At 52.7% G+C, this 27,251-nt stretch overlaps 4 protein-coding genes across 4 annotated transcripts; all 4 read left to right on the top strand.

Annotated features, from left to right (window-relative positions):
* Positions 1-967: 967 nt before the first annotated feature.
* On the top strand, positions 968-1,432 carry NCLIV_050940 (conserved hypothetical protein; the record flags this gene model as incomplete). The annotated part of the gene is made up of 1 exon (XM_003884648.1): positions 968-1,432. One exon carries the CDS (start codon positions 968-970, stop codon positions 1,430-1,432), a length of 465 nt encoding a protein of 154 aa, XP_003884697.1.
* A 1,451-nt stretch (positions 1,433-2,883) lies between these two features.
* NCLIV_050930 (conserved hypothetical protein) lies at positions 2,884-8,229 on the top strand (the record flags this gene model as incomplete). The annotated part of the gene is made up of 7 exons (XM_003884647.1): positions 2,884-4,061; positions 4,824-4,934; positions 5,173-5,963; positions 6,516-6,753; positions 7,024-7,159; positions 7,506-7,607; positions 8,071-8,229. The coding sequence occupies 7 exons, from the start codon at positions 2,884-2,886 to the stop codon at positions 8,227-8,229; spliced, it is 2,715 nt and encodes a 904-aa protein (XP_003884696.1).
* Positions 8,230-10,653: 2,424 nt separating this feature from the next.
* Positions 10,654-16,733, top strand: NCLIV_050920 (hypothetical protein; the record flags this gene model as incomplete). Its single annotated transcript, XM_003884646.1, has 6 exons — positions 10,654-11,249; positions 11,509-12,145; positions 12,701-12,764; positions 13,111-13,179; positions 13,532-14,763; positions 15,144-16,733. The coding sequence occupies 6 exons, from the start codon at positions 10,654-10,656 to the stop codon at positions 16,731-16,733; spliced, it is 4,188 nt and encodes a 1,395-aa protein (XP_003884695.1).
* Positions 16,734-21,370: 4,637 nt separating this feature from the next.
* Positions 21,371-27,021, top strand: NCLIV_050910 (conserved hypothetical protein; the record flags this gene model as incomplete). The annotated part of the gene is made up of 8 exons (XM_003884645.1): positions 21,371-22,102; positions 22,675-22,994; positions 23,738-24,093; positions 24,902-24,965; positions 25,277-25,380; positions 25,999-26,206; positions 26,501-26,570; positions 26,935-27,021. 8 exons carry the CDS (start codon positions 21,371-21,373, stop codon positions 27,019-27,021), a joined length of 1,941 nt encoding a protein of 646 aa, XP_003884694.1.
* Between the last annotated feature and the right edge of the window lie 230 nt (positions 27,022-27,251).

Below are 27,251 nucleotides of genomic sequence, written 5' to 3'. Positions count from 1 at the left end.
GAAATTTTTATGTCAGTTAGGCGATATCAAAGGCTCATTTGTTCCGACCTCAGTTCTTCCGCCCTCGTGGAAGCTTGAGACCGGCCAAAGAGTGAGCTTCGGTATTTTCAGCGATTTTTGGCTTATCCGCAACTATCAGTCGCCACCTCTGCCCTGACTGTCCTTTCACCCACACTATCTTCTCCGTTGGCTGTTTTTTGAGTGTTTGCTGTACTCGTGTTATCCTGTGCTGAATGAGCAACCGGTTCCGTTTTCGTGCGGCACGCGCATCGCGCAATCGAGTTCCTAAGTGCTTCATCCGCCAGAGCTGGCCCACGGGTCGTTTCCCGCGCACATTCTTCGGAAGATTCGGATATGGTCTCAGAGGACTGCAGTGCTGGTTATTACCCAGCGACAATGCCCGGCCATCCAGAAGGAGCCATTAATCGGTGTCTTAGTCAGGATACAGAACACGATGACAGGAGTCACGCCCTGCCACACTTCGGCGACGTATTGGAAGTTGTTACATCTGGGAGACACCAGGGACCCGATCTGCAAAAGAAAACAAAAGCTACACCGTGTTGCTATTCGCATGAAGATCAGCGCATTCAAGGGGCCGCCAGCAGATCCGTCAAAAACGGAATTTCTTCACCAATTCCTTTTCCCTCTCCCTCACATCCGCTTGGCACAGAAACGTTTTCTTCTCAAGTTTATACACCACCAGGCTGCTGCCTTCTTGGTTCAAGACATATGCCTGTCGACACTCCTCCTAGGTTCTATTCGCCCGAAGTAGTCAGGCCGTCTTCTCCCCAAACCCCTCTCAAGAAGGTGTTGAGTTGTGACGACAATGTGGAACACTTGGGAACACCAGCAGTCAACATCCTTTCCCTAGTTTCTCTTCAGCGAGATCGGTCAGCACCGTCAGTTGCTCAGTGTGATATTTTAGAGCACACCCAGAACCTTTGTCTTCCACACAGAGAGCGGCAATATGAAGGGGCCAGTGATGAGAAATGGATTGACTGCTGTGAAGTTGCTGAAGAACAGGTCGCTCTCAGAGTTTCTATCGCCACTCCCAGGCCAGAGTGCACCTCCTCTCGTTGGTACGGCGAAGGCTTTGGCAGCATGCCGGGGCTCCGCGCATGTTCACCGTCTCGGACGATGTCTTCCCGTTCTCTTCCTTCGCGTCTGGTGGGCAGGGCTGACCGACCAGGCGCGTCCGAAGGGAAACGACTCCTCATTCGTAGCCTTGAATCTCAAGATCATGGCTTCCATAACTATGCAACTCAACTCTCCACTGATCCACCACTATCCCCTTCAGCATGTGCCGCAGAGCGACCGCCGTCTCGTATCCGAGGCCAGCAGGCGTGGCCACGCGAGACGTGTTGCTTCCTCTGCAACAGCGGTAGAGCTCGATCAAAACCTGTTACCACTTCCTATGAACCCGAATCTCTAACATGTGGCGAGAACGACGGCTTTTCCTTAGCGCCAACGACGTCAACCGGGACAGACGATTCGAATCCATTCATCTACCGGACTTTGCCGTCCACATCATTATCGTCAACAGGCCCACGACGCCGACGACGTAAAGCCTCCCTTCTCGTCTGTCCGCTTCCCCCCCCACCAGCCCCTTTTGTGAGCAGAGAATTCCACTCGCGGTATCGACCCTCGTGGTTCATACACACTCATCCACAATTCAGACATTCCCGTGTGCAGACACTTTGCCTCTTTCTCCTTCGTGTCCGCATGCGGCTGAAGTTTCCTCTTCAGACGCTCAACCGCCTCTTACAGCACCCCGCCTGCTTCTTCTCTGGTAATGCTCCTCTCTCCGTGAGCAAGCCGGCGAGCACTTCCTGGAAACAAATCGTTCCTCGGGGGGGAAGCCACGGTGTCAATCCTCGTGGAAGGGCCTCACTCAGCAGGCGCAGCAGCGTGGGCGGAGTACCCTGTAGGAGGGGAAGCATGAGTAGCGTAAGCAGCTTAAGTAAACAAGAGAAGGCCGCTCGATCAACCGTCCGAGCTGTCAAAACTGCAGGGAAACGATGGATTGCCCAGAACAGTACTTCCTGTGGCGTTCCTCGAGATTCGGAGGAGGTCATTCCACAAGGTGCTAGAAGCAACGGGAGTGAAGGAATGAAGTCTTTGTACGTAAGACCACCACCCGGCTGGACTGCAGCATCCGGACGAGACTCGCTCCAGGCGGGAAGCATGCCTGAGGTTGGACAATTGTTTTCAGAACCCGTGTCCAACCGACCGCATCGGTTTCAGAGAATGGAGAGACATGCGGTATGCGAGAAGACAACTCACGCTCGTGAGTGCCGCACAACAGACACTACTCATCAGTGTTTTTCTCTTCTTCCCGTGATGTTGTTACCCGTAACATTCGTAGCGCATGGGGTCAGATCAATCAGACAGCTTGTTTCCTACGGTGTTAGGCCCCGCTCGTGGCAATCAAAAATCTTGAGGAAGAAAAATTCAACCAAGTTCTATAAACAACTAAAGTTCCTTATTTTGTTGGTCACTATGTATCCTTTCGTTCACGGACTATATCTCCCTGGTTTAGCACTGATCTGGGTGATATCGCAGATCCGTGTAGCGTGTTGGTGGCTGTATGTAAATAGTTGTCTTGGCTATCGTACCTCTGAGCAGTTGCACCGCGAGTGGATCAGCAACCGGCGCACACGTGTTCGACTCAGCAGTCAGTTGGGAGGAAACAAACAAGCATCTGAGCCGGAAAACAACGAGCCTGGACAACCAAGAAATTATATTACTGGCTGGTTATGCCGAACGTACGTGGGATGTGTCTTTCACTGGCTGTTCAGTACGGAACCTATCAGGACAATTACTACGTGGGGCTGCGCTCTTTGGAATGTGATTCGCTCATGCATAAGGAAATTGTTCGTAGGGATGATCGATATTTCTTTTTTGTCACCGTCGCCAGGTTTCGGGGTGCTGCAGTGGGTGATGAAGTGGGAGGAAATAGGCGAGCGCACTATCGAAAAATTGCTGCATGCCCTAGACGAGACTGTCCCTGTGGCTGCCGAGTTGGCGTTGAGTATTGCTGCGGCAATCACAGCGCTGGGGGCTACGGATTACAAGCTCGTTGCAGCGGTTGACGCGATGACCGAGAAGGAAGCCGTCGCTGCAGCTCAGTCACAAGGGTCAATTTACATGACAGCCCGAAGGGTAGGCGAAGATGCAGCTGCTGGGGTGGACAGCCGGCGACGGGAAGATGTGGTGAAACGATTGTGGAGGATGGGAGAAGGATGGTGGCTCTCTTGGCCATGGAGAAGCACTCTCGTCGGATCGGGGCACAAACACGACAACCCCAAGACGAAAGAAACCCCCGAGAAGTCATTAGCACAGTACAAGGCAGGAAGGACGCTCCTGTCCAGGCCGCCGCGACGAACCGAGATTTTTGAGGTGCTCAGCGGCCAGGAACTGATGATGTTTTCTCAACCTCTGATGATCGTCAGCGGAGTTGGATTCAGTGACCATCTCACTCTTGAGGATTTAGTTGAAGTTGTGGAAACTCAGTTGCTGGCAAAGAAGGAACGAACCAATGTGGAAGACGATGTTATACATTCGGAGAGTGAGAATGAATCGAAACCTCTTACTGTGTACAAACATCCCCGATTGCGAACAGTGATCGGCAAACTCTTTGGACGCTACTGCTGGGTTCGGGCAGAAGATTTTGATGTTCGAAATCACGTGCTGAAACTCAATAGACATGAAGCTCTCTCACTCCTCCGTCACCATAGTGGTGGGCTCCGCTCTCTTCACCAGGGTGTTCTTCGAGAATATGAACAGGAGAAACAAAGGCCTACTGACGAGGAAAGTCTTCCCTCTACATTCAATAGCGGAGAGAGCGACGGAAGGTTCAAAGACGAAATCCCATGCGACGGAGGCAATAACTGTAAATGTGTTGTTACATCTGCAGAGGCACAGGCTTTAGAAAACATCCTGGCAACTCAGGCATTGCAGCCGTCTATGCCTCTCTGGCAGTTCGTCCTGCTCGAACACGTTGAACTTCCAGCGCTCGACGAAGGAGGTGACTCAGAAAAAGAACACTCGGATTCACATAAGTACGATGAGGACGAGTTTGAGGATTTATCGTGCAGTTCACGGCAAGTGGGGTCGATGGTTATGTTCCGAATTCACCATGCAATAGCGGATGGAATAGCGATTACAAATATGTTTCTGTCAGATGTCCTTTCAGCGCCTTGTGTACGGGGATCAGGCCAGGCCTCTTCCTCGGGTGGGACACCAACAGAGGCTGCTTCTGGAATTTGTGTAGCAGGAGCCGAGTTGTCATTACCTCCCCGTAAAACTAATGAAAGAAGCAGAGCATTCCCCCTCCAACGTTTCAAAGACCTCCATGATGCGCCTGACATGTCAGTTCCTCTTTCGCGTGTTCAAGAATTCAATGGTCAGACTTCCGGGAAGTCTCCAACTGTACGGCAGATAACGAGACCAGCTGTACCAGAGGCTGGCTTTGTCGGCTGCACGGCAGAGGCAGCCTCCCCTACAAACCAAGGGCTGCCTACAACAGGCCACGAGGATGGACGAGAGATCCGGTTTAGATTCTCGTCTCAGTTCAGAGGAGGGGACATGCATGGCAAATACCTGAATTTCCCTGCAGGCCGTCCGGGATCGCATCTGCCGCAAGGTGGTTCATGTGGCAACATTGGTGCGATCCGTGGTAGGACGCCAAATAGTTCCGACAGGACAGAAGACGGTCCTGCGGGCACCACAGTTCAACCGCTGAAAGAGCCAACCGCTCCGGACAGAAGGCCGATAAAATCTTTGGTGCCTCCATTGACACGCCCCTCCTCCATATTCTTAAGAGCCCTCATGCAAATCATTTCCTACTTACATGTGCCCTTCACTGTCGCTTCGCTGCTCATGCTGACGGAAGAAAAGTCATGGGACTGTCCGGAGAAGCCGCGACCCCCAAGGTGAGTATCTTACCTGACGACGACGCATCAGTGTCATGGAACTCTGAGAAAAAAGTATTGCCAGGTTTCCCCTGTTGTCACTTTCGCACCATGCGTCCTTCAGCGGGAGTTCAAAGCCTCTAGACTTCAGCAGTATTGCAGGGGTCTTTCACCCGTGTGGCTGGGTCTGTGGCATCCATTGCAGATTCCGTAACGCCCATAAAGCTATTCGTTGTTTTGTTCCGGTCCTGTCATCCAGGTCAGGCAGCGTGTGGGTGTTGCAGCCCATCCGGTTTAGGCTCCAGGAGTTGAAGAGCCTCAGAAGGGCTCTCGCAGCACTCTCGCCACCAAAGGAGGAAAAATGCTTGGGCGATGCCAGTGAACGGTTGCAAAGTAACTCTGACACCCGTTTCTGCAAGGACCGTCTGCGTCGATTGAGTCAGTATATCGTTAAAAAGCCACTACGGAACCTCCTGGTGTTCGTTGCTCGCATTATTCGCCCAATAGCTCAAGGTACCAGTGCTTACATTACCGGTCTGGAGCGATCAACAGTGAAACAAGCACGGTTAGGGGAAGCTCAAGACACTCCTGCAGAAGCGGATGCTGTGGATGCGAGCACTACGGTGCTGATGAACAAGAAGACTGACTCGATTTCTGAAGTGGAGAAAGGTTCAAGAAAGGCACTCCCAAAACAAGATTTGTTCACAATCAATGAGCTCCTTGCTACATGCCTCGTGGGTGGTATTTGCCGCTACGTCCACAACAAGGTCGCAATGAAATACGCCATTGGTGAAAGGCCCGAAACGCTTTCCAGCAAGATGTCGAAGAGCCGGTCGGAAGTTTTGGAGCACCCAAAATACAGTTCCTGCGGGCGGCAACAGCAGAACAACGCAGCTCAACAGCAGGCCCCTGTGACACTCCAAGCTACCGGAAGCCTCAACGGAACAGGACAAAATGTCACAGATTTCCGCTCGGATCTTTCGAAAGTCGGGGTGATGACGTACAACAAAAGTGTTAGCGGTCTCAGTACTTACAGCAGTAGCACTTGCAGTACGACGACCAGCATCAAAAGCAGCAGCTCTTCTCGTTGCTACGACTGCGCCAGTGCTAGCAGACTACGTAATAGGACGGAACGGTTTCTATATGGACGCACTCCTTGCGGTGGATTATGCCACTCTGTTGACAGCGTAACGTCCTGCAGAAGAGAAATCGCTGCGCCTCACATGTCAATGCGTGGGCTCGAGGCAGCCAGTCCTTCCGCTGGCAGCGTCCATAGTAGGATGAATGGGTACGACGTGTGCGAATTGACATCTGTAGACCAGACGCCATCGGCCCTCTGGGTTCGAAACAGCTCTGTTGGTCGCACTTTGGAACGTAAGGCGGAGACAGACCTGTCGCACAGCAGACGGCTGCAAGCTTCTCCCACAGCTAGAGAGGAACGTTCGTCCTTAGAGCTGCCTCCGTGTGAAGAGAGTAATCAGTGTGACGAAACGGACTCTCCTCTGTTTCAAAGGCAGCAGAAGGAGAAACACGATAAGTCTATGGATCAAGTCATCGCTAGCGAACATTCACCTTCACTGGAGCAAGCCCTGTCATCTGCAGCCAGCGGCCACCGGACACGAGCTGAAGATCACATTACTGCTGAACAGGAAAGACGGAAGCAAATTCTACAGATGGAACTTGATATGCTCGAACAGCTGATACCTCAGCTGAACATTGTGGTGCCGGTGAACCTCCGGACCACAGAAGAAGAGTCGTTTGAACTGCGGAACAATTTTACCTCGGCAGTTGTCCAGGTCGCAGCGGCTCACGCGTTCCAGGCCGGTTCAGCATACCAACGGTAAATGCCTCTCGTTGAGGACTGCGACACAGCAACGCACTTTTGCTTTGCTCGACCAAGATACGCAATACCAGGATGGGAATACCAGGCAGCCGTGCGGTACAAATGTCCGTGTTAGATCGAATAGGCTATCCGTCAGAAATCGTGAAAACTCTGATTCTAATCGACAATTTTACTCCTGAACTCACTGTCGGTCTAAATCTGTTCGTGGCTTGGATTTGCGGACCGAGATCTCCCGCGCTTTCTTCTGTGTTGGTGTGACTTTGTCAGATTGCTGGGTGTTCGGAAATCACTACGGAAGAGTGTCAAGAGTCTGGGCGCGCATGTGTTCGCCCTCATGGAAAAAATTTCGTTCTGTACAACCCCTGACTTCCTCCTGTTTCTCCAGATCTGGTTGACGAAAAAGGTAAGGTCTTCTGCCTAGGTGCTGCCGCATTTTCGCTGTGGCCGTAGTGATGGCTCCAGTTTCATGAGATACAGACAACCACGCTCTTTATGATTGCTGTACACCACCACCCCAATGGACTGCTTAAGGCAGCTGAAAGTGATTTCAATGTCCTACGAAGTTAAGGTTATTGCACATTGGTTAGGTTCTACGCGTACTGCATGGATTGCTGTTTTCGTGACCGCAGGTCTTGTGCCAATGTTAGCTCTTTAAGCTGCTATTCAGCCTGACGTGCCCGGATGCTGTTGCAAATTTTCGGATACGCCCGTCTGTGAAGATGTCTCTCTATGGTGTTTATGTGCTGTAGATGTCAGTGCTCTTCAGCAATGTTCCTGGGCCCTCTGAGCAGCCCCAAATCCATGGCCGACAAGTGCATGCCATGCACTTCATCGGTCCACTCGCCGGCCGGGTACGTGCTGGATGCGGGTGTTGTGTTAGTGAGAAGACCGAAACTATCGAAACTCTCGACCCCGTCAGTGCACCGGGGCAACACACGTACGGCCCAGATGCTCAGGAGGGCTTTCAAGATTGCACCCGAGTAGTTTCGAGTCTGTCCCAGAGGAACGCTGTTGAGTACTGTTGAACCTTTTCCCCTTGCGCAAGGAAGCAAAACATGAAGATAGCTCGAGTCCGTGCAGTTCAGAAAAGTGAGAGAGGGGTGAGGAAACCACCAGTGGGCAGCCGTCTCTTAGACTGCTGAAACCCAAAGTCTTTCGTCTTCTGACGCGTTTGTCGGCGTTGCTTCCTTTGTATGTATTCTCGTCTTCAACAGAGAAGCGGAGTTACCAGATGGATGCACGTGGGAGGAACACCATACTACAGTCTACAGGGACACACGTGCTTTGTGGGCATCTCTGCTTCCTTGCTCTCAGATCAGCTTGATTGTAAGCGCATTTTCTTACGCTGACAACCTGGATTTGGTTATCACTACCGATACAGCGTTGCTTGAGTCTCCAGAACTTCTCCGGCAGTGCATCCTGGAAGAGTACAGGGAGCTCAAGCAGCTGTGTCCACCGACGCAACTTCCCTGATGGCATCATGCAATGGCGCATCCATCTCCTGCCACCGATTTTTTCATATGTGCATGTTGCGTCCTTGGGATTTCCAATGGGCTAAGCTTGCGTCAGCCACTAGAAAGCCACATTAGTGAGTGTCATTCTTACACGCAGTACACCACCTTATGTGCCGGTCGCTAACGAACCTGGGTCGCCCCTCGGCGTCTGCAAGGAAGAAGCGATTCGGAGTCGGTCTACGAGCAATAGTCGTGCGATCAATTCCCCTGTTGAGATCTCCGCTTGCGGCAGAAAGCAGGCGAGGATCCTGTACGTCTTCCCTAGGGAAATTTTGTCCCTTTTCTATCACCTGGTGACGGTTTTGCAGCGCTTTTCTTTCTCCTCTTCCCTCTCCCCTGTTTTTTGTAAGTCCGAGTGCGGGGACTAGACAGGGGCGGACTAAACCACAGAAAAGGACACCCTTCCGCATATTCGTCAGAGAGATTCTGTGAGTAGCCCCTGGGCGGGGACACAACTCCTCTTTCCCCTGTGCCGCTTCCTGATTTGACAGCATCAGAAGCCGTCGGACAGCGTCAGTCGTCTCCAGGAGCACTGATTTGTTTCTTGTGCAGACAGCCAAGAAGTGGTCGACAGTGGTACACGCAGCCTCGGGTGGCAACAATCGGGTCAAAAGCCGCGCTGGCCAGGCTCAATTTTTAGAACATTTCTTCCTGTCCTGCTGAGTAAAGTGGTCAGCAAAAGAAGAGATTGACCCCGAGAAATGGGCAAATTAACTCAAACGGCACGCTGGTGATATCTGTGAGAACTTCCGCTCTGGTCAGGCCACAAGCGACATTGCATCACGAGTTCACTGATTACCTGCGTATTCAGGCGCAGCAGACAGCGCTCTTGACTCAAATCCTTCAGAAAGTCACATCTATTTTTGCTACCGTATCGGCGCCCTTGCTGGCAATTTATGGCAACCATAGCAGTAACCTAGTATTGTAGTGGGAATGTAGAAATCTGTGCCGAAGATCGGGCACTCAGGAACGCTTTTTTGCAGCTGGGGAACGTAAAGAAGCCTTGGCCTGTCGAAAATGGGCGACTGACGAGATACAGCGTATGGAGACAGGGATATTGCTCATAGATCGGCAGCCCGCAAACTCCCCCGTGACCCAGAACAGTGCTGAAGAAGACATTCACTCACGAATTTCCCCCAAACACAAGCGTTTACGCGCGAATGTCTCTGGGCTTTTCCCTACACACGTAAACAAGGAACTCAGCACATGCCTCGGCTTCACCCTTTTTGCTACTATCATGCCTTGCCAATTCGTCACTCTGGCGTTTGGCTTGCTTCATGCCACGGAAACCACCTTCTCTGAGGCGATACGAATTTTTTTAAGTCCGATGAATTTGTCGTTGCATGCACTAGCACCGCTCTCCTCTACAGGGCTCTCTCTATCGCTACACAGCTATACGAGTGATCAAGTCACGACTTGGATCTCACAATGACGCTATGGCACCCGGAGACCGCCGCCTGGATCCAACCGTGTAAAAGTATACATTCACTAGGTTCCAAGTGCTGCCACTATTCCCACGCCATATGCTTTTTCACTCCCTGTCTCGGCGTAAAAGCATAGCTACTCTTGATACAGTGTAAATCGGACTAAGTTTTTATATAATCCGTCCCTTTGATATCGATTCTGATGCTGAACAGTGGACTGGCGTCATCCAGCTGTCCAGCAAATGCATGCGCAGGGACCGATGCCAACCACACGTATTACGGTACGAGACGAGACTAGAGACAGTCCCACCTCCCTCTGTCAAAGCTAAGTTCAAAGTCTGCGACTCTTTGTGCCTTTTACATGTCTGCTCTTCTTTCTGCTATTGCTTTGCAATGATTGTGGGACCGAACTCTTTTTTACTGGCGAACTCGTGGACATCTGACATCCGCTACGTGCAACGATGGACCAGGTTCGCTTCGAGGTACGAGACGCAGTCGCGTGTTCCATTTGACACTGGCGCTCTGAGCAGAAATGCATTATCTTTGGCACGTCGTCGCAAAAACCCTTGCTGTCCATCCATGATGCCACGAACTGCAAGTTTGTTGTCTTAGGCGGTTCATATCTCGATTTAGGGGCTCTGGATATGCACAGACGTATCAGCTGGAAGCCCGGCTACGGGGACTTCGAAACGGTCCCGTCTCTCATTGTCACCTTTCTCGCTTTGTCCTAGTGTCTGTCTCCTCTCTATCCTATGTTCTGCTGGATGGCGTTTGCTCATTTCAGGCTCCATCCGTGTGTTTCTCCCTGAGGAGAATCGGTACGGTTGCTGTTACAAAAAAACCAGCAACCGCAGCGTTCGCCGCGTTTCTGTTTGTGGTTGCGCTTGTGAATCTTCGGCACCCAACTCATCCTTCCTCGTCTTTGCTCACATTTTTTTTCCGTTGTTCCCGACACAAAAATGAGAGCCCACAAGAAGTACCGGGCCCGCGGCTGCGCTCCCGCCGACGGTTGCCCCGGCCCTCCCAGTCCAAATTTCTTGGAGGTTCGCGACCTCGCCACCTCGTCTGAACTGCCTTCAAAAAGAAATCCCGGAAAAGACGAAAAATATTTCCCCTCTCGCATTCAGAGGAGAAATTGTCCCAACAGTCGGGACACACTGGCAACAGAGACAGAGGAGAGCGGATCTTCCGGACTGTCTTCGCAAACAGCGACGGGAGACAATCCTCCGCACACAGATTTTGGGGATTCAAAGGCGCGGCTGCCATCTCCCTCAAGATGCGACACACTGCCGGATTGTGCTGTGGGTTCAAAGATTTCGGTGACGAAAGAAGCTGAGACCGGAGGGATGCTGAGGATTCATAGCACACCCGGAACGCTTGGTTGCGGAGGTGGGCACTGTGGACATCTAGAGGAGCGAAGCAAGATATCGGGGGGGAAGAAAAATTCAGGTCAAAACGCGAAATCAAAAAAACAGCAACGCCCGTCTGTGATCATTAATCGACAGAACAGTCAACAGAGGCCAGATATCGACAGCGTACATCAGATTCTTCGCTGGTAAGACAGAAGGTTGCTTGTACCGGAGCGGCAAAATGCTACACGCTGCTGAGCCTGGGCGACTCTCTTTTTTGCGGACAAGACGATCTATAGGCATCCTGTCTTGTTCAAAATACCAAGTGGGAAGAAGCCTGCTTTTTGCAACACTCTGTCCTGTCGTGCAACTCCGTATCTGTGAAATGATCAGCCCTGCCATCCTTTTGTTGCCCCAATTTTTGAGTGGGCGCTTTTCTCTGCCTTTCTCGTCTGTGTTTTCCAGGCTCGTCTGGCAAAAGTTTTCCGGCGGCTCCGCAACTAGCAATCGGTCCCTAGAAAACAAAGCGAGCACAAAACACTCTGACGCTACTGGCACTTCCGGTGTACCAGAGAAATGCCCTCACTGGCTGCGCATCACTCAGCCCCATCTTATAGGTGCAGTCGTTGTTGTCGTTCTTCCCTACGTGGATCTGGCGGCTCTTCGCATGCTCCAGGTCGAGAGGCCGGATCGTGTGACACAGCTGCTGGACCAAGTTGTGGCGACTCGAAGAGAGGCTTGGCGAAAAGAACGGGAGGAACAAGCGTCGCTGCAGAAGGCAGAACGGCACGCGGAAGCAAACGCGAAAAACGAAAATGGGGGGTGGAAACTGTCGCCGGGTGTCAGTGCCTTTGAACTCTCCGAGGGGAGAAAATGTGAAAATGTCGTCAGCGACTCCGTAAATTCAACGCACGAGGGAAAGGGGGGAAAAGATGATGTTGAGGCTCAAGGCAGCGACATGTTTCTTGATAGGCGACGCAGGTCGGCAGTGCTGCCCAACGGTTACTCCTCGTTTCTCCAGTTTCTGGCGTCTCCCAGTGGTCCGAAGATCCCGACGCGCGTGGTCAGAGTCGAGACTGGCCAGCACTGCTCAATCGTGCGGGTGAGAAACCGGTCAGGATGAAGCGTATACGTTGGTTTTTCAAATATACGCTGGACGACAGGGAGACACCAGGACCCGCAGATCGCACGCAGTCGAAACAGACGGGCCCAGATAAGAGTCCATCCGCGTTTGAGGGGACACAGAACATGGTGCCGAAGTTTATGTGGCACAAAGGTCACTTGGTCTGTAGTTACGTCTGGCAAAAGAGTGGGATTCGAGTCGCGTAAGAAGCTTCAACAGAGCAAAGCCAGGTCTAAGTCCCCAGTCTCCCAGGGTTTACCGATTAACTTGCAAGCATAGGAATTCTCTTTCAAGGTGACGCACAGAAGCATGTGACGCTCTGATACAGCAGTGGGAACGGCCTGGACGGGAGCGCCCTTCAGAATCGTTTCTTTTCCCTTGCTTATCGTGCTATGCCGTCAAGCGTGAACTACAGCTCTGATGCACGCCTCGCATCCCAAACTTATCCAAATCCGTGTACGCGGCTGATCTTTCTGCGCCTCCATTTCATCTGTTTTCCTTCTGGAGCCTGTGCTGCTGACTGCTCGTCTTCAGAGCTGCTTTTCTTCTCTGACCGATGCGCGGACCTTTCGGGGTGTTGACGTCGCGCAAGCAACTGGTGAGTGGCGGAGCTCTGTTGCCGCATAGTTCGCGAGGCATGTCTGCGGGAAATACCTCTCTTGTGGGTTGTTAATTGTCGCCCACCGAGATATTCAACCGTTCAACTGCTTGACCGACACCTGGCAGCAGTGTCTACCGAGGGCCCCATCCACCTGTCGAGCCGCGCTGTATCTTCACTGTGTTCGTGTGACACAAGGCCTAAAGGAGAGAGGGAGGCTACGGGACTCCCCACGTGACGTTCTTCCCGAGGGCTGTTTGACATTCACGCAAGTGACGACCTTGCTGCGAAGAGCGAACATGGGCGTCGAGGTGCCTCTGCCTCGTGCTCTTTTATATACCTTCAGCCAACTATGATCTGTGTCACTACTTGCTAACTTTGGACGAATTGAAGAGCAACAATTTTCCTATCCCAGGTAAGGAGGCGTTCGTCGTTGACACACACACACACAGACGGATCTGATTCGTGGGCGAGGAGGCAGGCGAAAACGGAAACGAGAAGGAAGAGAGGTCGAACTGGAGAATCGAATAACATAAGACGCGCGAATGTGCATGGATGGAGGGGAAGTTGCTCGGCGGCTGTACAGGCCGTCAGTGGTAGAGTGTTTTAGCGTACGACAAAGCACCAACACTGCCAGCGACCCGGAGGGGGAACGCATACGAAGATACTTCTGGCTCTCTTTTTGGTCACGGGAATCCCGCAGCCTCTTTTGCCTTCTCGTGCGTTTCTTCACTGCCGTGGTCCGTGCATTTTCTTTAATGCTACAGACGAAATTTCGGGGGATTTACCGGCTGGGTACGCCTCTGTCCACGCCGAACTGCTATACCCTCCTTACTATGACGGCAGAGAGGCTTCGCGCTACGCCGATTCAACTGGAGCGTCTTCTGCATGTTCCATCTCGTCTTCGTTTTCACGGGATGCGCGTCGCGCCTCAACTGGTTCTTCCTCATCGTCTTCCAGTTCCTGCTCCTCTCAGCCGCCTGGTGTGTCTTCCTCTGTGGCACTTGTTTCCGTGGACCAGTTCTTTGGGCTGGACTGCGAAATGGTTTTGACGTCCTTGGGTACCGAAGTGGGGCGCGTTTCAGTCGTCGACACCAACGGCGAAAAACTTCTCGACGTCTTCGTTCGCCCCAAAGCCCGGGTAATAGATTACCTGACGCGTTTTTCTGGATTAGAAGAACACCATCTTGCTTCAGCAGAGCATTCTCTTGAAGATGTTCGTCTCCAGCTTCGTCAGGTCCTTCCTCCGGACGCGGTGCTAGTCGGGCATTCTCTAGAAAACGATTTGCATGCGCTGAAGCTTGTCCATCTCAGGTGTGTAGACACCTCAATTTTGTATCCCCATGCAACGCTGGGTCTGAAGAACTCTCTCAAACGTCTGGTGAATGTTTTTCTTCCCGACCGAAAGCTGAGACGCGAGGCAGGCCATGATTCTCTCGAGGATGCGAGGGCAACGCTGAATCTTGCGAAACTGAAAGTGCAGCGAGGACCCGGCTTTGGGGTGCTTTCTAAGCAGTACGAGCCTCTGGGTCTTGCTCTTCGAGATGTGGCTTCCAGAGCTCTTCGTTATCAACAGATGAGAGACGATTTGTCCCTTCCGAATGAACGTGTCAGTGCGGGTTGCGGATCGTCTCGCTCCGGCGGCGAATCAGAGCTCTCCCCCCCAATGCGAATCGCAGGATCAAGGAAAAGGGCTGTTTCGAGAGCGGAGCCCGAGCTGTGCATATCTGTGGGAAACGTGGGGGTAGCCGCTTCGGCGTGTGCGGGCGACACGGCGACGTCGCGGGTTGGAGGCGCGATCGACTGCGGACGATCCTCTGAAACGGGAGGCCCTATGCCGCGGGGATTGTCCCCTCCTTGCAGATTGTGCAAAGACACCGACCGAACGAAAACGAGCGCTTGCAACTCAGAACTTTGCCAGCCCACCAATTCTGAGGACCCCCAACTGAATCTGTTTCTGGTCGATTCCTTGATGCATTCATGCACCGAAGCTCTCAGGGTAGGTCCGACGCTGAAGCGCATGAAGAAGCCTTCGACACAATGCCTTCGCAAATGCCCTTCGTGGAAGTTTAGTGCCTGTACGAAGACCGCATTTGCAACGTTCTTACAGGAGACAGTCTCGGCGCGGCCGATACCCCGTTAGCATGTGTCCATCAGCGGAGCTAGGACTAACACCAAAGACACCGAAAAAAATACTTATGTTGGCGTTGCACTGGAGCGCAGAGTCTGTTCGTCTCCTGGTGAGTGTCTCTCAGGCGTGCACAGCTGCGCTGTCAGACACCACCTATGGCCTCGAGCCGCAACAGCCTAGGACGCGTGGTACCGGCGGCGCAGTCAATGTGTTTGCTGTGTCATGTGCTGTTTGCATACTTCTATTAGGATACGCAAGTCCTTTTTGCGAAAAATGATGAAGCCGTAGTGAAAACATGTCTGGCGGCGTTGAATGTGGGCCGCAAGCGGCGGCTGCCCGGTGCTACCAGCGTCGCCGACATGGAAGCTCCTGACGACTCACAGAACCCCCCATCCGTCTCTTGTGTCTCCAAACGGCTCGGTCTTGACTCATTTGGCGGGCTGCCTGCGAGTCACATTCCCCAAGTTGCCAATGTGAGTCTGTCTTTAACTCGTGAATGCGTAGCAACCGTGGGGGCGAATGCGGGACCTGGCAGCGACACATGTATTTACAGTGCGGAACTGAAGTCTCTATCGGGTCGCCAGGAATTGGCAGCACCGAGAAGAGGCGAAGCGGAGACAAGTTCCGAGGTGCCGGTCGATACTTGTGCACACGATGCGCGAGAGCGACGAAATGGTCAACATGAAGCGGGCGAAAGAGAAGACCGAGACTGTTGCTTGCAGGGATCGGCAGAAAGGGACACATTTTTTCCCATCGCAGTTTGCGTCCTTCGAAGCTACCAAAGATTTTGTAGCACAGCTGCGGGCATGCCTAGCGATCACTTGTATGCTTTCAACCGACGGGCCCAGACCCTTTTGCGACTCCAGCAGACACTGCGAGAGGGAAGTACGGCAAGACGTGACAATCGGACCATGCAGCCTGTAGACGGAAGAGGAGACAGAGACACCTTCGTTTCGAGAGAGGGGGTTAACACGCGAGGAGACGGGAACGTCTGCACCGATGACAGAGCAAGTCGTGCCTGCGCCGACGTGGCAAATGAAACGCCGGCTGCGACCGCTATACGTGTTCGAGGACAGAGAACAGAAGAAAGGGCTCGACCGGAAGGCGATGCACGGAAGACCGGCAGTGATGGTGACACCGGCGGGGAGAGCGGGAGTCACGGCGGCGACGAAGCGACACAACTCGACGAAAAACATGGGGCGTGTACCCGTGGCTACGGACTGATTCATAATGCTCAATTGCTCGGTTCTCCAGTACGACAACGAGATGCGATGCGTGCGCTGCTGGAGCTAGATGATTTGCTATTAACTTTACTTGCCGGTTTGTGTCACAACGACCTCCTCATTCTGATGTCTCCGTGTGGCAACGCGGCCCGGTATCTTAGCCTCGCGGCGCTGCGAGCGGCACTGTCCAGCTTAGAAGGGGGGTACACGAAGCCGGCAGCAACAAAACCGCCGCAGGTGTCAGCCTTGACTGACAGAAGCACCAGTGGGACGAACCCGTCTCGTACCTGCCGCAAAATGCGTGCAGACGACTGTGAGGACACGCAAGTAAGGCGTCTCCCGGAGGAAAGGATTGATCTTTCCCAAGAGTTGGCAGAGACTGAGCACTGGAATCCAGCAAAAGTTCCGGCAGCTCCTGGGTCTTGGCATCAGATAGGCAATGCCTTTTCTGGTACCAATTCAAGTGAAGCTTGCAGCTTCCCTGATCTTATGTGGACCTCTGCGATGGAACGGGAACTCGAGAAAGCACGCGGAGAGTTTCAGGGCCCGGGTGGAGGCCCTTGGGCAGCAATCTTTATACGGCCAGGAGCACACCCTACTGTTTCGGGTGTGTGACTGCGGGAGGTGTTTGTTGCTTCAAGAGACTGATATATATTTGTGGGATCATGTAGTAGACTCTGCTGTGATGCTGTCGCAACTCACTGTACGAACGAGCAATGCAAGGAACAGTCCGGAATCCTTCTCTCCGATGCACACGCCCGTTCTGTGTTTTCGGAAGTCGGACACCACGCCCGTCAGTCAACTGAGAGACTGTGCCCACGCGCATGAGATTACGGACCATAATACAGCACTGATGTCTCTGCGCAGTGCACCCTTAGACAAAACTATCAGCTACGCGCGTGTGTGAATTGCGCGCCAACACGATGTAACAGGCATTGATTTGCCTGTGTGATGAAAACCGTCGATCCCTGCCTCCAACAACTACTAGTCGTCTCCCTCCTCTGCGGGGAGTCAATGGATTTTCTTGTGGCAGAATATATCGGCGAACGTTGACTGGATTAGAAGGCATCTACATAATGGTTGTCCCTTTCGCTGAAATGGGTGCAAGGCAACTACTCTCCACAATTTCTTCTAGACGTTTTTTTTTGTCACCGACGTGTTGCCGCTGCAATTGTGTCAACGTCTACTTAGTAGCTGGACACTCGAAAATAAAAATTAAAATATGAACGTAATTTGCCACGAAGCACGACCTATCATGATAAAGCAACCGGGGCAGGAAGTAGTTGCGCAACAATGCATTGTTTGAAAAACGCTTCAGCAGTATTCGACGATATTACGACCGTCGTGTGGCTCCGCCCTTCCACACCTGGTTTCTTCGATAACGGGCGAGGCCAGCCGCCAACGGTGTGTGTGCAGGTTCACAGTACCCACAGCAGCTCAGAGGCGCGTCGCTTTCCGCTAATATAATTCTCAGCATACGTCTGCCTGTCGCGTTTGCGACATCGTCTTGGGCCAACAATAGAAAGAACGTCTTGGAAATGCTACCCAAAGGACGTTGACTCGTTTTTTCACTAAGCGACACGCTGCAGATTGCTGGTACATTCTGGCGTTCATTTTAAACCAATCCCTTAGAGTGACGTGTAATACTTCGAGAGCGAGGATCAGGAACCCGGAGCCCGTCGTCGCAAGTGGAAACCTCCTCGGTTACTTGTGGGGAGAAACGCTTTTTTTTGCTGCCCATTTCCTTCTTGCGACGCAGTCCTCGATTCTTTGACAACCTGGCCGATCTGATTATGTCACGCGGCCTGCTGAGTTAGCATCAGTTTTGCGAATGGGGCCGAATGGTTGTGGTGCCCGCCAAACTGTTGGGCATCCCATGCCCGGAAAGGCCCAGACGCAACGACCGGACGAGTTGTGCGACTCTGCGTGTCCTCCCTTCGTCGTTTGTATGTGTACTTTTCCTGTATTGTTTTTCTGTGTCCACTGGGCACTGCGCAGTGCCAGATGTAGCAATTGGCATGCAGAGTGCAGCATCGGTTGGGGACGTGTCAGCAGAGCTTATTGAGGATACACCAGGGGGCCATAAAGAGCAATCCTTCCCAAGCGATAATATATCTACTTCCAGGAGACCACGTGAACAGGCAAAACATGGCCGGGTGAGATACTCTCTCATGTCATGGCACGCGTCAGAGAAGACCCAGCGGTCCGCAGCTCAAAACCGCGGAAGGAAGTATTTCTTGGACATGATGCCTTTGTTTGCTGCGTTGGCGATGTGCCTCGCCTATCGCTACTATAGACCGCAAGTATACTTAACCGATGACCTTTCTTATGCGTCGAGGGGGGTGTGGCAGTGGATCCGAGGCAGACGAACTCGTGCTGATGCAGGTGGTGGACACGCAGCAGCCGTAACTTCGGCACAGTTGCGTGCAGCTGCATCTGCAGTGCTCGCGGTTGTAGGCGATGATAGACGAGGGTTGGCAGCTCAGGTCCAGCCTGAGCTCACAGGTCGTACTGAAGGCGACCCTTTTGGGCCCGTACCCTCATACGAAGAAACTGTGAATAGAAGCCACACATTGATACCAAGAGAGTTGCGACTGCAGCCTTGGCACCTACCTCCAAGATATGAAGCACCGCCTGACCAGGGATGAGACTTGTCACCCTCGAGCCCCAGCTGCCAGTTCGTCTTCCGTTTCTGTCGGCGCCTCCGTTCGGGCTTATTGTCCAGCGGGAGGCAGGGTTTATCGCGGACTGCAACTGGGACTTGGCGGTTGTTGAGATGCGGGCCGCACCTTCTTTCTTGCGTTTGTTAGTGTGGCATGCTGCCTCACATCTTGCTGTAGGCTGTATGAGCTTCTTTAAGCTGGTCATCTGGGCAACTCGCAGAACGTACCCATCAAAGGATTTTGCCTGTCCGGGTCTTCAACACGGACTGCAACGGTAGTATCAGCGTGTCCATCGCCCTTTCTGGGGTTTCGCTGTGGGTGCTGGGACAGGTGTCCGGTATATTGGTTTTTTCTCTGACAGCGCACGTTTCATATTCGCCGTCCGCGTGTGGAATCTGCAAAGTGCATTTGGGACGGTTTTCAGTCAGGCCTCCGCCAGGCCCCTGTGGTGCCTGTCTGGAGCACGGAAAAACCTGGACCAGCCTCCGAAGTATCCATTGATTGCGACTGTGCGATTCTCACCACCACTACGGTGACCTTTCAGAGAGACTAACTGTGAATATTGAACACCAAGTTAAGTGCGGATTACTTAATTTTAAATGGTCTCTTGGAGCACATCTGGCATGCGATGGGTTGCATTATCGGGGAGCGGAGATGGAAACTGCACACTCAGGTCACGGGAAGCGGCTGCAGCCAAGATACGCAGGGTAAGAGGGAAAGAGTGTCGTGTTCTTCGAGACGTGGTTCATGATGAGTGAAGGAAGAGCTACCACGAGGCGGCGTCGTTGCCACGATGCAACCGGGACTTCCGTGTGTTCTCTGCTCATTCCCAGAGAGTTTATTTATGAGCTGCCATCAGGAGTAAATGTTGGAGACTCGAAACGCCTTCCTGGCGGTGGGGCATGTTCCATTCCCACTAGTGTACTTTTTATTCGAGCACGCTTTTCAGCTCTTTTCGTAGTGGAGATGGAACATGTAGAACAGGCACAAATACCTTGGGTCCCGATTCCATTTTAACTTAGCGTGAGGAAATGCCAATAATAGAAGACAATCGAACGTGAAACGGCACTAAACGTTTTCAGTGGAAGGCAAATGTTACGCTGTCCGAAGCACAATCTGAGAGACAAACTCTCACGCCGGTTCTCAGAAACAGTACATGCTGTGGTGACCTGATTCAGGTTTCCAGTGTAAGGCTTCTTTGGTTAAAAACTTTTATCGCTTTGGGGCACGCTCAGATGAAAATCTGGTGAACAGAAGCAAATAACGGGAAAGGTTCCGTAGCCTCTTCTATTGTCACCAGTCGATCAGTTCAGGTGCTAAACGAACCTTAGGGCCGTTCTCGATCAGAATTTCGCGGAACACTCGAAATCTGTCCTCTAGTCGTGTTTCATGTCCCACTACTTCAGGAGTGAGTACGAGCAATAATCTGTGTACGCACCCTCCTGAAAAGAAGCAATTACTACGGCCGCACACTGAGTAGACTGGAGAAATATGGAAATAGAGACGGGATCTGCAACTAGTGTGTTGTTCCACGACAGCTGGGGAGCCAAAGACATCCTGACGGACAAGAAGAACGACGACCTCCTGATTCCCCAGGTTGAGGCATCGTAATAGACTTGTGTTTTCTTCTTTGCTACTACCGATCGCTCGTTTGTGATGTTTCTCCATCAGGATTTATGAAAAATCCAAGGTGAGAGCAACTGCTGAACAACCACTCCAACATTTTCTAATGTGACCTCGAGGCCAGCGGTTTCGTCCGCTCTCAGACACGCGGGCGTGATGCATGCGCTGCGCCGAGGCGTAATTCTACCGTTTAGCTTTTTTCTCAAGCGTACCCAGCCCCACGCTGAATTCTTCAGTTTCCCATCTTTCTACGCGAGCGTCACTCTCCCGCACGCTTACTGAATTTGTGCGCATTTCTGTTAAACTTCCATGTCCGTGGCCCACGGGTGAACCATCACCCCCTGGTACGTGGGTGGGTTGATCTGTTTCCCAAAGTGACAGATGTCCCAGCCCCATTTGTGTTCTGCGTATTATTCTGGTACATGAAACTTACGATTGATTTCCATTCAGTATCACCGTAACTTTTCCCACCTTTCTGCGATGTGGTACATATGACCCGTGGAACGAGAAGACAACAAACCAGCTAAACACGTTCGTGAGAGCCCGCGAATGACCCCTCACACTTGGGCAACAGCCCATCACAGCAAGGTCAGAATTCTGCCTCCAGCTGCCGTTCCTGTACAATGCAGGCAACTTGGAGGAATAGGCTGCCACCACTGCTGACAGGTATCTTCCGACTTCACTCAGGGAGACGTTTGGATCGAGCCGCTGCTTTATGTCAATCCTACCGAGTCTGACAGGCCGCTTTACATCCTGGCCCTTTCGCGATTTCAGAGACACTGAAATCAAACTCTGTCACCGTACGTTCTGTTGACTCCGCTGCGACGGAGAACGCTGGTGTGACGGTCCGTTGATACTCTCGCGCCGTACCTGCATTCGTCCTTTCGGGTGTCGCGGTTCTTCCGTTGCATCACAAGGGTTGGTTCGCGCCTTCGGGTACGACGTGAAACTCTTCTGAATGGAGCAATGGCCGCTGTAGTTGGGTCTCGTCTGGGGGGACGGCCTCAGGCCGTCGCATATTCTGCTCTGTGGGGCTCGAGAAGATGTGCTCGTTTGCGTATCGATCCCCAAGTCGAGTATCGGAATCTCCGTAAAGTCCTTTCCTCCACGAAGTCTCCGCTCCTCTTGAGGTTTTTGAACGTCTCCTCTGCAAAAGTAGACGTGCTTGCTTCCCCTGTCCACGCACACCGGTCAGCTGCCGCTGACTCCTCGTCCCCAGCGGTGAGTGATGCTTTGATGGCTGCGAACTCCCTCCGTTTTAACCATGAAGGAAAGACAGCTTCCAGGCCAGACGGTGGCAGAGCCGCATCTTTTCGGCATGCTGCGACTGCTCCCGTCGTCGACGCGGAGCAGTTCTGCGTCTCTCGCAACGCGGCTTGGTGGACTCCCCGACGGATGTACACGGAAGCCAGAGGTCAGATCGCAGCCGTGGCTGCGATGCAAGACCCCGTTGAGGTTCTTAACTTTGCTGGGGCTAACGAACTGGCATCAACGTATCTTCTCGTCAGTTGCCTGCGACGGGTGTCTGCTCTCTGCGACAAGAAACACGCCGTCTTGGAATCTGTCGCAAAGGACGAACGCCTACACCGACTCATTCAGCTCATTACGCAGCATTTGGACGACTGCGACGGTCGGTGCCTCGTAGACCTCTGTTGGGCGGTGTGGGGCTTTCGAGCCGCGCCCGAGGCCGTGGAACAGGTGCGCGTGATGGAACCTCCAGGGAGACCGAAGTGTAAAGCAGCCGTAAACTTCCCACAAGAAGCGCTGTGGCTGAAAGAGTGGCAGCGCATGAAGCCTTTCTTCTGTCGCGCACCTGACACAGCGAACAGCTTTTCGGGAGATTGGCCGTTCGGGCAGAAAGCCAGCCAAGAAATCTCGATGGCGACGCTCCAAGTAATCACGCATGCCTACCGAGTAGAGGTTCCTGGGATTCACCGCGGTTCGCTTTGCAAAAGGAAAATCCACACTCTGTCTTTGGAGTCAGTCCCTTGTCTTTTCCAACGCTGTTGGTACGGCGTCCCCAGTGATTCGAGCACTAGGTCTCGTTCGACGTATTTTCGCGAGCGTTTCCAGGGTTTTCTTCCGGTTTGCTTCAGAAATTTCACCGTCTCGTATTATATATATATATATATATTCACGCTGTCGCATTGCCCAAAAAACCGTGAGGGCCATTCGTAGTGAGATAATTTGAGTTCCTCTCCTCTCGGGCGGCGGACTCTGTAGTTGGCTGTCACCCTTTCCGTGCCCGTGTAGCTATTGTTTTCCCGCAGCTGTTGAATCGGATGGCCAACGTAGTCGTGCGGCGAGAAAATGCCTTCAGTCCGAAGCAACTGGGAACAATTGCTTTCACTTTTTCCTGGTTCCGCGGCGGACCTACTGACACTGTAGCTGACTTCGTCCTGGCGGAGTGCGTGAAGCTTTTGCCCGAGATGGAACCGTTTCATGTCACCTTGCTCTTTGGCTCGCTGCGCCGAATGAGATGCCTCAACCGCGATGTCGCGAACCTGATGATCGAGAAGCTCACCGACGACATCGACCGCTTCACTAGTGACGACGTTGTTGGCGTTCTCCGGGCCTTAGCCGCGAACTCGTAAGTCACGTGTCTTTCCGACAGTCGCGGAAAATCGTGCGTTATCGAGCGCCGAAAAGAGCATTCCTCGGTCTATCGAAAGCCCTCTGCAAGGGCATTGTCCTGGCGCAACGCACGAATAACGACCTCACTGACGGCCATAACTGCCGACATGGGCGGTCTCCAGTGTAGACAGATGAACCAACAAAGAAATAGGAAAAACTAGTGGCTACGCGTGCCGGTATTCCAAAACTAAGCACAGGGTGCTCATACAGAGGAAGTGGACAAAACGACCGCCGTTTCTCGAAAGCAGAACAGGCAGCAATCAGTGCTCTAGTGGTGCGGGGCTCCGTATCTCTCATGAACGTCTAGCACGGTAGTTATAACAGTGCATGCTTGCAAGTGTGTGTGTATATATATATATATATATATGCACATACATATATGTGCCAAGGCGATCGGTGACGCAGCCTGGACGTGATCTGATGGTGTACGCACGGAGCCCATCCTGTGTCTTCTGATCTGACTCTCCGCGTGACCTGGATCTAGGCTTGTGAAACGCCGGGAACAACGACATTTCGGCTGGCGCGCCTCTTTAAAGGCTTCTTTCTGGCTACTCGATCAGGCCATTCTTTGCGCTGCGCTTCGAGTGTCAGAGCCCGCGGTCGCCTGTCTTCGCGCGCTCTCTGCATGGAGGCCCGTTCGTTGGGATATTTTCATACTTCTTTCAGTTTTGTGTTTTACGCGGTTGCTGCGCTTTTCAGGATAACCCGTGGATTTCTCCTGCGACGGGTTGCCACCCTGGTCTTTGATAACCTGGACTCCTTTAAGCCAAAACAGCTAGCGAGCATCCTGAACAGTCTTGCGTTGTTGCGGTTCCTTACGGTCGAGAATGGAGAGGAGCTCTATTCCTGTTTAAGCGGCTCGTTGTCCGAGCTCCCTTCTGCCTCTTTAGCTGAGATTTTAGAGGCGCTTACGATCCTTAACTTTCCTCGATCCGAGGCCGCTCGCACTTGCATTGATCTTCTGGCTGAGAAGAACGGTCCCGTTTCTCAGGGACTCTGGGTTCGAGACCACATGATTATTGCGGCACACGCTGTGATCCAGAATCAGCTCTATGGTACGGTCATCGTGCCTGAGTCCTTCAACCCTGTGCCATGCTTTCCAAAGTGCCGCCTCACTCTGTCAGAACCGGCGTTTTGCTCGGGAAACCGCCGAGAAGTCTTTTTGAGTAACGGGTGTCGTGGAGCCTGTCCAAGCAGTGCTGTGCATACAGCAGTGACGCCCCCCTTGCACAATTTTCCGTCGAACAACACAACCCAAATTTGCTGGCGTCGGTTAGGGCAGACCCGCTTCTTGTTTATGACAATGGAGATTTGAAGCAACATCAAGTTGCATGTGTTTCGCAGCACCGATGCGAGGTCATCTCTCTTTTACTTGGGGGGGCGGTCGGTTCGCTCGATTCAGTCCGTGTGAAAGATCGTGTTCCGCGGAACTGCAGAATTGCGGCGCTTTGCTTATGGCGTAGACAGGGAGTGGCAGAAGTTAACATCCCCGGCAGTCCCGGCTTTGCCCGAATTGTAGAGTCCGGGGAACTGTTGGACTGAACCCTCGAAGACACTAAAGAACACCACTCGGCCCTAACGGTGACTTCTTTCCGGCGTATCACACATCCTTTTCGTAGACGCATTATGTACAAAACTGCACTCTTTGGGGCGTGTGAAGGACGGTTGCCGTGGAAGTGTGTACTTCATATGAGCATATGACGGCTCAAATTCTCTCTGCTCCGCTCGTGTGAATGATATGGTGAGAAAGGGACCAGATCGAAATCTGTCCCAAATCCTTAGTCGGAACAGAGTGTCGCAAACATGCGAGTCAAGGAAACAATATTTTTGAACCCAGTTGCTGCCCCCGATCGCTGTTTGCAGACAAGAACCCGGTGGTAAAACCGCTGCTCGAAGAACTGTTTCGGTCTCGAGTCAATTCGTCAAGGTAAGGCTCGTCTGAGGATCATGACTGTCCCCGTGTAGCGCGAAAGGTTGCAGCCGACAGCCGGCGACGGACCCGTCAACGCAACACAGCCCTGATAACTCACGACCTCTGTTTTTCTGAGCGTGCGTGTGTAAAGCGCTTCCGACAGCTCCTTGGTGAGCGAAAGGCGACGGATCGCGACGGCGCGCGCAGCCTCGCCGTATGCTTTCCCTCGATGCTCTGTTGCCACTTCACACGTGTCTTCCAGGGGAGGCTCAAAACCGAAAGTTCACGCTGTACGATGTGGATTCTCTATCGACTTTGCTCTGCAGAACGCACCACAGAGTTGAAGAGGTGATTCATGCCCTAGACTTGGAGAAAGCATCGCCAAGTGTAGACGTTCCTCCTCAATGGCGCGCTATGGTCGACCAGGCGAGTACGTTGGAGACATTCCCAATTCGCAATCGCGTCGACCTGACCGCTTCATTCCGCAACTTCATGAACATATATATATATATATATATATATGTATATATGCATGGGGGAGAAAACCTGTGTATCTGTCTGTATTTCGAATACACACATTTCCCGGAGAGAACTGATTCAACGTATAAGGCCAGTGTGGACTGTAGACAACATTCCGATGTACACGTCTTGGTAGATCCGCACCTGGTTTGTTGACGGCAAGACACTAAGCGGTTAAGAGGGGTAGACTGCGTCGAACACGTCATGGGGGAGCCGACGATTGTGTTGGTAGGCATTCAAGTCATTGAGTCTCGCCTGTCGACCTCAAAGCGTATGGAAGAGCTTTTGCTTTGTGGCTGAGGCTTATTTGCATGCCTTATTTGTGCCTAATTCGTTGAGTCTGCTTTCACAAAAACGATTGGTTCATGAATGGGGGCGCCCACTGTTCTGCGCGAGGCAAACCGTCCCGCTCGGACTCGGCCAAGACTGACCAGCTCGTGCACCACGAGGACTTTGTTGCCTGTTGGTCTGTTGCCCCTAGCTGTTTCAGACTGTCAGCGCGTGTCTGCGTGCCTACGTTCGTTTGCAGATCGAGAAGAGCAGGCTAGACTCGAACACAGCGGTTTGCAAAACGAGCTGACGCTCGTGCTCGATTCCCTCCGGGGCAAGTTTCAGCTGCAGATTCAAAAGAACCAACAGGCGGGCCCGTACAACGTCCAGTTTCTCGACGATGAAACGAAGATTTGCATCGAGATCGATTACCCCTGTTGTCGAACGCCCCATATCATAAAGGCGAGGTAGGAGCTGGTGCGGCAGATGCCATGCTTTCTCTGTGTCGCAGTACAGCGCTCTGCAGCACTGTCGCGTTACGTATGACAGGTTGCAACGTTTCGGATGCTGTACGGCGCCGGAGTTCCCGATTGGGAGGACTGGTGCCGCGGAGGCCGTCTCAGGCTTCTTTCACCAGGTTTGCAGGCGCGTCTCTGTCCACGGGCGACCTCGTAGGGAAAGGACGTTCCTCTGCGATGGGCGTCTGACTGCATGCCGCCGAGGACTGGGCGCGCTTGACTGTGGGTATGGGATACCTTCAGGCATCTCAAGCAGCTTGGATACCACTACTTGCTCGTCGACTGCTGGCAGTGGCGGAGACTCCGGTCAGAGGTAACAAATCCATTCCTCCCTGTTAGAAGTTCACAGAAAGTAAAGTGGAGAGGACTACCGATATCGCTTCACAACACCAGCATCAGCCACCGAAGGAGAGAGGGGTGCTTGTAATAGGACGGCCAAGAGCACACGAGCGAATCTGTTCCAGATGGTAATCAGCAAAAACGGCAGGTGGAGGCAGCGCCGTCGAGAGATGGATGCAAAAGAGAAGGACCATAGAAGGGAATCGAAGAGACGCTACCGTCTTCGCAAACAGTGCCGCACTTTGTCCTGCGTTGAATTTCACTTCTTTCAGGCCTTTCGCCGCAGTTTGTTCGGTAGAAAACAGGCTGTGTCGAAATGTGGCTGCTTTTTTCTGCAGGCGGAGCAAACCGTTTTCCTCAAGCAACTGCTTTCGGGGCCTTTGCTCGAGGTGGGCCGACTCGAAGGAGTTGAACCCGACAACTGATTCGCGGTGTTACTCGTCCCAGTGTCGTGGACTATTTGTTTTTTAGGCGAAGGAATAAGCAGGCAGAATTCGGAGTTGTGCAGCCGCTGCACGGTGGGTGAGGAGATCTGTGAGTGGGTGCAGAAAGTTGACCTTTTTAGCGAAGGAGCAACTGCTACAAGACCGGCAGAAACGTTGTACCGTTTCTTTTCATGATTGCACAGCGCGTCTTCCCGCCCACGGTTTCCTGG

Source organism: Neospora caninum, chromosome X (genome assembly GCF_000208865.1).
Source record: "Neospora caninum Liverpool complete genome, chromosome X".
In the NCBI taxonomy this organism is placed as follows: domain Eukaryota; phylum Apicomplexa; class Conoidasida; order Eucoccidiorida; family Sarcocystidae; genus Neospora; species Neospora caninum.
This window is presented reverse-complemented; position numbering and strand designations above follow the sequence as displayed.